At 40.0% G+C, this 12,961-nt stretch overlaps 1 protein-coding gene across 1 annotated transcript in view; it reads right to left on the bottom strand.

Moving 5' to 3' along the window:
- The window catches only part of ERP44 (endoplasmic reticulum protein 44), a 113,995-nt gene that overhangs the window by 15,475 nt on the left and 85,559 nt on the right, over window positions 1-12,961 (bottom strand). Inside the window, exons 7-8 of the mRNA XM_075921597.2 lie at window positions 6,623-6,680; window positions 5,114-5,230 (exon numbers count right to left, since the gene is read on the bottom strand). Of these exons, the coding sequence (XP_075777712.2) occupies window positions 5,114-5,230; window positions 6,623-6,680 (175 nt within the window). The remainder of the gene's footprint in view (window positions 1-5,113; window positions 5,231-6,622; window positions 6,681-12,961) is intronic.

Here is a 12,961-nt window from a genome sequence, read left to right as displayed (position 1 = left end):
TAAACCATCTTGTTAGTCTTTAAAGTGCTACATAGTCCTGTATTTTGTTTCAGCTACACCAGACTAACACGGCTACATCTCTATCACTATCCTTAGGATATACACTGTAACATTAAACGGGTGCCCCTTTGCCCGATGGCAGCTGGGAGCAGGGGACACAATGATTTTTTTAAGAGATGAGTTTTTTAAATCTTCAGCAACACACTAATGAAGTATTTTAAAACAATTTTTAAATTAAGGCCCTGTAAACTAACACACTAACTTCAGACACTGACAGTAGATACCTGGAATTGGCAAATGCCTGTTGAATGGCTTCATTACCCCTTGCATGGCTCTTTCACAGGTTCAACGTTCTGCTAATAGATCTAGCAAACTTTTTCACTTTTACGTTAACTAGATTCTCTTGGGAGGAAGCAGAGTCACAGAACAGGGAGAGGAAGAGGCAGGTGGTGCCCCAGATTTCCGGGTGCCCTATGCATATGGGTAAGGACGGCTCTGGGAATAATGATAGAATCACCCAGTTTATCTTTCCTTTGATTCCCCCCAACCCTGCATATTTTTTTCTTTTCGTGATTGCGGTTTTCTAAGGGTGACAGAGCTCATTTTGTGCCTATGTCATTCCATTTTTATGTAAATTTTGTAAGACTACTCTATGGTATGTTGTCCAGTGCTTTGCCCATTGGTAAATAACTTAGGCAATGATGCTTCCACTGTCTCCTCTGGGTATTTTGCAGATTTATAGATAAGACTGTTCAACAGATTTAGAGACCCCCTTTTTAAGTAACATTTTCTGATATTCATCCCTTTCCATCTAGAAATACCCTATGGAACAATCTTTATAGTTATCTGTGAACTGTTCTATCTCCCCTTAGTCATCACTGCAAAGCACAATCTCACTAGTCAGCTTTATAGAGAAGGGCTGTTACCTTCTTGCAATGCATTGATTCTGTGTATAGTATGCAACCCAAAAATCTGACTTGATTTTTAGTGTTTCATGTTGCAAATTCATTGCTATTTTCTCAGTGCCACATCTCTGGTTTCCAAAGATCTCTCTCCTATTAAACACAGAACGCCATAATGTATTACATGTAATAGTGCTACATTGCCTACAACCAACACCACTCCTATCATCACAGAAGTTTCTTGCAGCCTCATCATTCTAATACTCCTAACTAGACTCATACTCTGTTCTTCCCATTAAAATAGTACTGTCCAATAAGAGGCAGGCTTAGCTCCTAAAAAAAGGACTTGTATTTGAAGATGTGTGGGGTTTTTTTTTAAATAGTGTACCTGCACTCAATTAACTTGAGCTAAATCCTTTTCCTAACATTTCTCCTTGTTTATAGTCTCACCTTTTCTCAGATTACGAGAAAGTTTTGTCCATTCTACCACCATATATAACTGTCTCTAGGGATATGTTTTTATATGCAGAAAGATGCTGTGGTAAGTGCTATACCCTACAAGTCACTGGAAGGATTTATCTGAAAATTGTTCCCCCCAGGGTGAGCTAGATGGCTGTCATTTGAACATTCAAGTAGCTCTGGTGGAGTACTACTAAGATTGGTCTCCTATAGGAATTTTTAAAAATTTTCTGAAAATATCTTGATACTTCATGTAATGCCTATTCTAATCATCTGTACTACATGTCTACCTGAAAGTAATTGCTATACAGTATTTAACCATGTTTAGAACTAAGTAGGAGCACTCACATGAGGTGAGCTGGGCCCTCAGCGACCCTTCACATTAGACAACAGAAAAAAGTCTCTTCTTGTGCTGTGGTGTTTGTGGTCCCATTTCACTTCTAGCTTTTACACATTTTTCTAGAATTGAAATATGAAGTGAAACACTTGGATATTTTGACTGAAATGTTACCTTCCCCCTCCTGGCAAGGGAAGAGAAGACCCGCTGAAGAGCAGGGCGAGGGGGCATGGCAGGAGGAGGAAAGGGGCAATTGCCCGTGGGGGCCAGTGATCAGCCCCGGGCCCTTTAAATCCCCACTTCCACCCCACCCCATCTGCCTGAGGCTCTGCCCCCTCCCACTGTGTCCAGGGACCCAGCAAGGCCATCAGCCCCGCTGGGGAAGCACATCTGCTGCACTGACTGCACCTTCTATTTCTTTAATAATATATAAATCAATATACAATTTACAACCAAGGTCATATACTAGGGTTAGGGCCATATCCCTCCAAATCTCTCAAAGATAGGCTGTCAACAAAGCTGGTGAGAAAGTTTGAAAGCATTTGAAATACTGATGAACAATAGTAGGTGGGAGTTGCCAATCCCAACCCTCCACCCTAATAATTTTGACCAGCTCTAATCATTAGCTATGTTGACATCCTTGCTTGTCTAGAAAAGAATTCAATCTAAGGACATCTTCATCAAAGAGATTCCTTTGGTCTTGCTGACCTATCCCCAAGGATCCTGTCTTCTCTGCCAAAGGGCAATGTGCGTTGCCCAACAAATGACAAATTACTGCCAGTATTCTTCAGACTCTGAACTAAATGTCCAGTACCACTAATGTGTACATATGTACTGAATTAGGCTTCCTACATACTAGTAATTTGTTCTAGTTGGAAGCACTTTTCTGCTCCCCCATATCATTTCTATTTCAAGGCTAACAAACATCCAGAATTGGAGTGCCGTCTGTGGAATTTATTAAAGGTTCAACACAGGTATTATTTGATTTGCCTTCCTAGTGTAATTCTCTATTGAGTTTGGATGATCAGCAAATGGAACAGCTGCTTGCCTTACTTTCTGGACTTCTCTCCTGCAACAGCTCTCTATTGTTCATGGAGTGAACTGAAAGATGTTTTTCCCTGTAGCATAACCTCCCACAGCTTTTCTGTAGGTCTTAGTGGAATCATTAATCCTTTCTAGAATAATTAGTTATCTGAACTCACAGTTCAGCATATTACATCACATGGTTTCCTGTGACTTTTAAGTATTAGCAGTTTACATATTTAACTGTTTTCTCAATTTAACCTGTGATGACACAGTTTCTTCTCGTTTGAGAAATATTACTGGATCCAGTGGTATTTCTCCATTTTAAGAATAGAGAATCTTTCAGACTGGCAGAGAGCTTCAAAATGGAAAAAACTTTTTGGAGTTCAACCACTGTATGTTGTCTAATGTCACACTGAATAACCCTGCTCTGAATTCCCAACTGCGTAGCTAGTATGCAAACAGTACTCATCTTACATTAGAAACACTTTAAACAAAGCAAACCAGAGAAATTAATTCACCAAGAGTGAGTTCAATTTAAAATTAATGTCTAATGTTTTAACATTGAAATATCTTCTTAGCTACATCATATTTTATAGCACATGCTGGCAAGTTAAAGAAATATAGCTTAAAACATTGATGACAACGCTTCATACTTTTGCTCTAAAATATTAGTCACGGTATACTAAATGTCTAACTACTATTAAATTGCAAGCAGGCACAAGTATCAGAATTCTGGTATGTTTGAAATTGTTTGGCTACTGACAGCACTAAGTTTTTAAACAAATGTTGCTAAGCAAAATGTCAATTTGGAATGACTTGGGATTATAAGTATCTGCCTAAGTAAACTGGAATAGAGAATTACAAAAGCAACTAGGAAAATTGGGACAGAAACTTGATACAAACTTACAATGATGAGCCTTGGTTTCTATGGTTCAGAATCTGATTTCACTGTGGGAAAAGTACACTAAAAATCCATCATGCAGTTCTAAAAATGCTAAATACCTGGCATCTTTTACATGCTGAAAACGCAAACGAAGAATTAAAAATTGTATTTATCCAAAGTTTCTACAGAAAAGTCTCAATACAGACTAAAAGATTATACGTAGCATGGTCTAACAAAAATATTTTTTGCTGTCTTTTTCCCTGTGTATATATAAGCTAAAAGAATAATTTGAGCACAATCAAAATTGCACAGGTAGTGGAGAAAGTTAAAAAGCCCACAAAATATAGGGTGGGTTTTCAGTTTATACATCATCATGTGGATAACACACACGTTCAAACCGCACCACAGCTTTTAATAGGTGCTGTTGTCTAAATGTACCGTGTGAGCACAGCTAATGAGCAAGTTCAATATATTTTCTTTTCTTTTGTATGTTTACATATTTACATGTAAATTATAATTTTGGGGTAGGATAAAGAAAGGAAAGAAAACCGGAGGCAGAACATAGAATAAAGCAAGGAAAAAAGAAAATACTGTAAAGGGAACAAAGAGAAGATTAAATGTATACTAAGATCAATCTAGGAAAAGTTACATCTTGGTTTATTAAGAAAGAAACGTGGTGAAAAATAGAAAGGAAAGTCAAACAGAAGCAAGACAGACGTAGCAAGCAGTGTCTGTTGACAAAAAGCTCAGCAAGTAGTAATACATTTTATAGGTATTTATAGAATAATTTAATAGTTTTGTGGCATTTAGCCAATTCTATAGCCTGTCAAAGACTATTTAGCAAATATGGATGAGATTAATGCTTGTGGAGGTTGACAAATATATTTGGTTAATTTTTTTCTGCCAAATCTAGTAAGTTATATTCTATATAATTTATCAAATAGGAAGTTGTTGACAATGTTTTATAACTAACTACAGGGCATAACAATTTTATTCCTTTAAATTACTTGTGCCGACATATGCCCACTGCATTTTTTCACCCTGGCAAGCAGGTATACTTTTCAAGCTCACAGCATAATAATCATGAATAATATGTATACGTATAAAGGTCTTCAAATTGAAGTCTCAAAGCCTATATGGAAAAGGTCTTGTACCTATTTAAGATGGGTAAACAAACACACAGAAAAGTTAAGTGGTACACCACTATACCTACACCTATATTTCAGACAATTTTATCCATATCACAGGTCTTCTGATACTTCAAAAATGAATGACATCACCTCAGCTATCATCTCAGTGTATTAATTACCCACTAACCTGTCTCCAATTCACCCTTTATTAAGATCTGAGAAACAAAAGTTAAACTATTTTATGCAAAAGGTAATAAATGCAGGGAAAGAGACTGACGGGATAACTGAGTTCTAGAGAAAGACAGTTTATTTTTAAAAGATAGATGATGGTTAAATGAAAAAAGCAGAAAGGTAGAAGAAAAAAAGAAATCCTTACCTCTCCATTCTCAAATGTAATTTCACGAACAAGAGGCACACATTTATCTTGCGTCCATGCATAAGTCAAATCAAAATTGGTCATAGAACCTAAGTATACCATATCTGGAGCATTTTCCTGTTTAAAAAAAAATTTGATTATTCTTATTTGAAAATAAGTAAATACTTTTTACCCAAAGGGAGACCAGATACATGACATGGAAGTGGTGGTAGAGTGCATGTATGGTTATGAGACAGGACTACAATAAAGAGTTGTGTTCAGACAAATGTATTACATATGCAATCCCCAAATTGTGGCTTTAAAGAACAGTTAACAGGTATATAGAGTAATTTATACAACTTACTCTACTTTATAAATTAGTGTTAAAATAAAATTATATTATTTTGCTTCAAAAAGGGATGATTAGACTAAATTAATATTTATTTTAGAATTTTGTAGGGTTGATGATAAATAATAACTTGGTCTAGGAAGGACAACAAGATATCAGCTGGACATAGAGTAAGGTTTCTTAAGGAGGAGCTTACAAAAACACCGAAAACATTAACAGGATAGAGAGAAACTGGAATCTCACAGTTGATTAAACTTAATTGCCAAAAAGATACTGTTCTATTTGTGGCAGGCTTTCTTTCTGTATTCTTGGTATTTGACTCTGATGAAGACTGCATGACTTCTACTTGCAGTTATTTGTCATTGGTGTTAGGGAAGCAAACTACTGAAAGCTGAGAAAGTGATAACGAAACAGATATTCAAATGTGGCCTTCTAATCTTCTTATATATCAAAAAGCATTTGGAAACCCATCTGATTTTTTTTAAGTTACCTCATTATATTTGTCACTATGCTTGTCTGCTGTCTTAGCATAAAATAAGGAATCATTGTTAAGGAGTCATTGAGATTTAAAAAGGAAAAAAACAGAGTGTTTCCTTTTATGTTCTTTTTTTAAATAAAAACTACACGTTTCATAATATTTCATGAATGACTGCTTGGTAACTTCTCTGATTATATAATTAACTTAAAGAGAATGTTTTCCTCAGAAAACAGCAGACATCTGTAGATAAGTCATCTAATATCATGTGCAAGAGAAAGTGAGGGAAGGTGTGGTAAACATCACCTGCTTTGAGAAAAACAAAATGTACTAAATAAGATACAGGCAGAGAAGTTGGCAACAGACAACAAAAAATTCCGCAGAACAAAAGAAACAGAGTGGGACACCTGACAGATGTATCATTTTTCTGTGAAAAAAAACAAACCTCTCATTTCAGGAAAGCTATACATCCAAAATAATAAACTTAGGAGTGTGTGCTTATTTTTTTCAATTGTTAGATTAAGATTGATTTGCCTCCCAAAATCAGAATCACAACTGCCCACATTCGTATTTCCTTTTCCACATAAAATATTCAGCTATCTTAATTTCAAACTGAGAAGCAGCAACATATTAAATAATCTAAACTTCCATAAGATCACATTTAATATACAAAATGAAAACAAGCAAACTAAGTTGTTAAACTTACCCCTGGTGGTTTATAAATTATGTTGTCCCCGCTAAATCTTTCTGGTTTTGATACAGGCCTAAATAAAAGCAATAAAGAAACATGCTTTAATACGGATGATAGCCATAAATTATGTTTAGATGCTTGGATAATGAAAGCAACAATCCACTTGGCTGAAAGTGCTACTGTATCTCATATATATTTAGGTACTTGTCATTACCATATTTCAACACTGAAAAACAGATATTCCAAATAAGGTATATGTTGGAACTAGAGATCAACTAGAATTGTCTGCAGGCAAGTAGAAAAGGATGTGGAATTAAGATGAACAGGTTTTATTATATGTGGGGAGCTTTGCAGTGCAAGAGATGTACATTGATTAATTTAATTTGATTTTGGGGAATGAAGTCTTCAGGTTTGTTTTTTTTATAACAGGGTTTGGACAAAGGAAGTTGTAATATATTGGTTAGAACAGGAAATGATATTTAATATCCTTTTAGAAACTCTGAGTTGGGCCTTTGCAAATGAAAGGATAAGACCCTGAGAGCATCATTAATACACTAAAAGCTTTGTTATCCAGAACTCATGGGGAATGTGGGTTGCAGTGCCGGAAAACAAAAATTTACTGCTCTGCCCATGCCCCCACCAGCAAATCCAGCTCCCCTCAGCTCAAGGAAGGCCGAGGGGGACGGAGGCGACTACTGATAACATCAGCCAGCAGTGCCAGCTATCAGAAGCCCCTCAACAGCCAGTTGGACAGGCAGAAGTCAGACACATGCACCTGAAGACGCAGCAGTATTATAGCTGGGGATAATGCCGGTTAAAATTTTCCAGTTAACAGAGTGCTGGATAACAAAGCTCTCACTGCACATAGTTTAGGGAAAAAACAGCAACAGATAAATTACTTGTCTCAATCAGCAACTGGTGACAACCTGAAGCATGGACTTGGAATGTCATCTTAGTGATATATTCCCCTTAATGAATATTGCATAGGGAGAGCTTGTATTTCCCCAGTACTTCTTGCTGATATGACTGTCCACCAAAAAGGATATTTTAATATATAAACGCAACAGGAAGCAGATTGCCAGGAGAGTCATATGGGGGGAGAGAAAGGGGAGGCATTAAAACTGCTAGAACTACATCAAGCTCCTATGGAGGAGGAACTACTTTACCGGTAGCAAAATGAGCATAAGGATTTTTTAGAAATTTAACAACACTTGGGAGAGGGAAAAATGTAGCTTCCATTGGATCTGAATGTGTATTGATAAGCACACAATACTGTCAGGAGTACTCTAACAGACTCCTAAACTTGATATGGAGAAAATAGTCCACTATGGCAGGCATGTAGGAGTAAACTGGTTGTAATGGATATTCACACGAAACCTCTTCCACTTAGCAGCATAGATTACCCTGGTACAATTCTTTCTACTTTGGATCATAATATCCTAGACATCTGAAGCAGCTCTCTCTGTGTCTCTCAATCAGCCAATAGCCAGGCTGTGAGGTAAGGGAGGCTGGATTCAGAAGCAATATGTTTCAGGGTTTTTTTATATTAATTTTGATAGGAGAGGTAAGGTTTTTGGTGGACAAACTGATAGGATTATTAGATCCAGTACCAACACTGCCAGGCTGGAGAGATCATGACTACGGTGACAAGGGCCTGAGATTTCTGAGGACCTCAGGAATCTGTGAGATTGGAGGGTAAGCATCCATTAGGCCCTGGGGATGATGGAATGAAGATTGCCTCTGGCAGGGATCCTGGGTACAGACCTCCTGTGGAGTAGAAACCAAGACAATTTGGCTGTGTCTACATTGGCATGATTTTGCGCAAAAGCAATTGCTTTTGCGCAAAAACATGCTACCTGTCCACACTGGCAGGGAGTTCTTGCGCAAGAACACTGATGTTCTAATGTGTGAAATCAGTGCTTCTTGCGCAAGAATTATGTTGCTCCCGCTCAGGAAAAAGCCCTCTTGCGCAACTGTTCTTGTGCAAGAGAGCATCTACGCTGGCACGGATGCTTTTGCACAAAAGCACATCTCTTGAGCAAAAGCACATGCCAGTGTAGACGCTCTCTTGCGCAAATACTTTAACACAAAAACTCTTGCGTTAAAAGTATTTGCGCAAAATCTTGCCAATGTAGACATAGCTTTCTTGTTTTTATCTGTTTCAAACCCATCTATTCACAGATGACACAGTCCAGGAAAATGTGAGGTATAACAAAATCCTTGATCATCCTCTCTCACAAACAAGATCTATTCACACATGGTATGCTATAGAGCACTGCACAGACAAGAGAGATGAAATGTTATAGAAGATGCTTTCAAATGTACGTGTTCCATAATCCAACCCCTTCTATTTATAAAGGGGCTAACTGGGCTCCTCCGTTTTGTTTTATATAATGTAGTTGTGGTGTTGGTCATAATTTGATCAGTCTTAGGAAAGCAACATAGGATCAGTGAACCACAGTGAACTTAAATATATTTATGTGACATCAAGTCTATTCATGGGTCCATAGATTTTGTGTCCAGTGATGGTCTAGTGGTGATGCCCATTCCAAAAGGAATATATCTGTATTAGGATCTTGGTTAGGAGGTGCTGAGACAGAGTTAAAGATACTCCCTTTTGCACAACTGACTCTGGGGTCTTCCACAAATTATATAATGTGAAAACCTAGTGAGGGATCTGTAAAGTCCAAAGTATGTAGTGTCTGGTTGACATGTACACCTATTTCAACTAACCTTGCACACAACACAGGGTTAGCTTGTGATGCTGCATGATGAGCAAGAGACCAAGTAGATTTGGGGTATATCAACATTATGGAGACTACTGTAGCATACAGGCAGCCTACACTGACAGCAGTTTGTCGGTGTAGGAATATTTGCCCCCTTGAATATAGTTAGCTATGTTTACAGGCTCTCTCTTCCATTGACATTCTGGGCCTATATTGGGGTTTTTGTCAGCATAGCTAAGTCAATGGTGTCTATTTTTCACATCCTTGAGTGATATAACTATGCCGATAATAACTTCTCACGTAGGACAGAGATCCATAAAACTGTGGGGCACAACTCCCTAGAGTATGCATGGAAGAACATTTTGGGGGAGGTGGCACAGTGGGGGGCTCCGGTCAGCCTCCACAGGGGCAGAGAATGAGTGCCACCTCACTCTGCTCCTGGCTTGGGTCTGGCTGGACACCCATTCCTGTGGCTCTGCTCCTGGTCCCAGGCCTGGGGCTGTGGAGCTCACAGGTACACTTCTGAACTGAGTAGAGCTAGTTCAGGGAAAGAAGGGGAAGTCTATCATGCCCAGATGAGAAACAGGGTGTATGGATCAGTCTAATTAAAGAGATTAAGGTGTGTTTCTTGCTTTTGAAGTCTATTTTGAAAAGGATTTTCAGATAGAACATGTGTCAAGGATCTGACCCTCCATGACAAAAAGATATCACTAATGTGCACTGCCACTTCGCAAGAGGGGCAGTACTTAAAGCCAAGCCATATAGGGTCAGGCATTCCTAAGTTCTAGTACAGGGGTGGGCAAGAGGCTGCCAGCAGGCCAGATCCAGCCCAAGCCATGCCACCAGATCTGGCCCACGGCTTAGGCTTAGGCGCATTAAGCATTGCGTGGCAGCAACTACTTTAAATGTGGCTCTTGTATTCTGGAAGCTGGGAAGGAGGTTTTGTGCTCTGTCCTGCCCCTCATCAAAATCTCTCAGCTCCCAATGGCCAGTTTCCAACTAATAGCAGCTGAGATATTTTACTGGCAGCCAATGAAGCCTCCTCCCTCCCTCCCTGGTCTCCTCCCCTCCCCCACTCCTTCATCCTGCCCAGAGCAGAGCCATGTAGAGCAGCTTGCAACAGTAGCCTTCAGGTTCCTGCAAGGCTTCCAACTGGGAGCTGCCTAGATAAGCGCTTCCCAACCAGAGTCTGCCTCTGGCACCCCACCCCCTCTCCATCCCAACTCCCTGCCCCAGGCCACCACCAAAACTCCCTGTATCCCTTTCCACCAGGTCACAACTGCCTGGACCCCCAGACCCTGCACCCCCTTCTAGAGCCCCTCCCTCAGGCTAGAATCTTCTCCTCCGCCCATACTCCCTCCTGCTCTGCAACCCAAGTCTCTGCTCCAGATCACAACCCTCTCCTTCACCCAAACTCCCTCTCAGACTCCACAGCTCCTCCTGTACCCCAGTCTTATACCCCAAGCTCCCTTCTGTACCCAACCTCTGTCCCAGACCCCCCCAAGCTCAGTAGAAATGTGGCCCTTGACCACTTGCCAAAATCTTGGCATGGCCTCCCATTAAAAATAATTGCTGACCCCTGCTTTAGTACCATGAAGAACCTCCTGTCAAAAGGTTAAAAAAGTGAATAAGGTAGGCAAAACAGTCAAAACTTGCCAACAGGAAAGCTATCTAAACTATCTTTTGTGAGGCCAATTTCTTTTATCAAGGTCCTCTTCTGTCTCTTTCCACATGTATATGTAACCACTGTTACTTAGTTCAGCACAGTGAATATCACACAGATATGCATATTGCAAGTTTATTACAAGTTTATAAAGAGAGATGACAAGATTTTTTGGGACCGGGATTGACTGTTTTGAAATACCTGAAAACTAAGCGGTTTAATCATGTGAGGTCCACTAAAAGATGGTCCCTTTGACATTATTTCAAATAAATCAAGAAGTTCAAACACTGGTATTCTAAAAGCATGTAGATCACTGTTGCTATAATTAAAGGGTGTTGAACAATTGGCTACAGCTGAATTTACCTTATAAAGCATTGCTCAGAGCCTGGCTATCAGCTGGGGGAGCCTGCAGCTTTTAGAAATCTAGCAGACAGAATACATTTTAGCATATAGAATAAAACTTTCCTAGTTCAGACCAAATATTAGTTACTTCTTGGATTCTTCAAAAGAGAAGAATAGCATGGTTCGATTTATTCTCTTCAAATCAAATATGCAGAACCTTGGTCTCTCCAAAAGAGAAAAGGAGAGAGAAGCCTTGAAAACTTGGTGATATTTATGCACAGGTTTTGCAGCCCTTCAGAGCAAACAGAGAAGACTGATCTGGAGCATCTTCAGAGGCAGTTTTCAGCAAAATTTGGGATACTTAACCATACATACCATCAAGATCTAATATTAGAATAGCAAGAAGCAGAGAACACGGAATATCCAATGTATCACCAGTTCTCTAGACTACTTCTCTTTCAATATCTAAATAAATATTTTCAGTAAGAATTTCAGATCATACTCATGACTACTGTTCCTGAAGTGGTGGGGACAGAGGAATCCTTAATAGCATTTTTTTATACTTCTACTGGCTTCGGAAGGAACATTTGAGAGATTGTGGAAGAATGTAAAGACACTATAAAGAAAGAAGATTCTTAATAATAGTTTAATCCTTCAGGTCCTCACAACAAAAATGAAATTTGTAGTCAGAGCAGCTGAATGATTTTACTGCCTCAGATGCTAGTTCACTGATTTAGATGCATTCAACACAGAATGCCTGAAATATGCTGCCTTGCCAAAAGAGATACACTTGATTATTCTCACCCTTGATCTGCTCTACTTTCATAGTTATACCCTTTTAATAGAAATACACCTCTTTTGTTATGCTCTAACTCAGTAGAAAATAAATTAGGAAAACATGAGGACCACTTATATAGTATTGATTTTGTTTACTTGCTTGTTTTATTGGTTTCTCTTGTGCATACAGGCAGTCCCCGGGTTACGTACAAGATAGGGACTGTAGGTTTGTTCTTAAGTTGAATCTGTATGTAAGTCGGAACTGGCGTCCAGATTCAGCCGCTGCTGAAACTGATCAGTTTCAACAGCGGCTGAATCTGGATGCCAGTTCTGACTTACATACAGATTCAACTTAAGAACCCCAGGCATCCCCAAGTCAGCTGCTGCTGAAACTGATCAGCGGCTGATTCCAGGAAGCCCGGGGTAGGGGCTTCCTGTAGTCAGCCACTGGTCAGTTTCAGCAGCGGCTGACTTGGGGACGCCTGGGGCAGAGCAGCTGGGGTGCTGCTGGGTTGGTCCAGTAGCGCCGCCGCTCCTCGGCGCTACTGGACCAACCCAGCAGCACCCAAGCTGCTCTGCCCCAGGCATCCTGATTCAGCCGCTGCTGAAACTGACCAGCAGTGGCTGAATCAGGACGCCTGGGGCAGAGCAGCTGGGGTGCTGTCCGGTTGGTCCAGTAGCGCCCAGAGCGGCGCTATGGGACCAACTGGCAGCGCCCCAGCTGCTGTACCACAGGTGTCCGGAGCAAAGCCGCGGAGCACGGGGGCAGCGGGACAGCCCAGACGTGCCGTGGCTGTCCTGCTGCCCTCGGGCTCCATGGCTTTGCTCTGCTTTGCTCCCCGTCCC

Source organism: Pelodiscus sinensis, chromosome 2 (genome assembly GCF_052426305.1).
Source record: "Pelodiscus sinensis isolate ZL-2025 chromosome 2, ASM5242630v1, whole genome shotgun sequence".
NCBI classification, from domain to species: domain Eukaryota; kingdom Metazoa; phylum Chordata; order Testudines; family Trionychidae; genus Pelodiscus; species Pelodiscus sinensis.
Note: the sequence above shows the minus strand (reverse complement) of the source record. Positions and strands in the feature narration are given on the sequence as shown.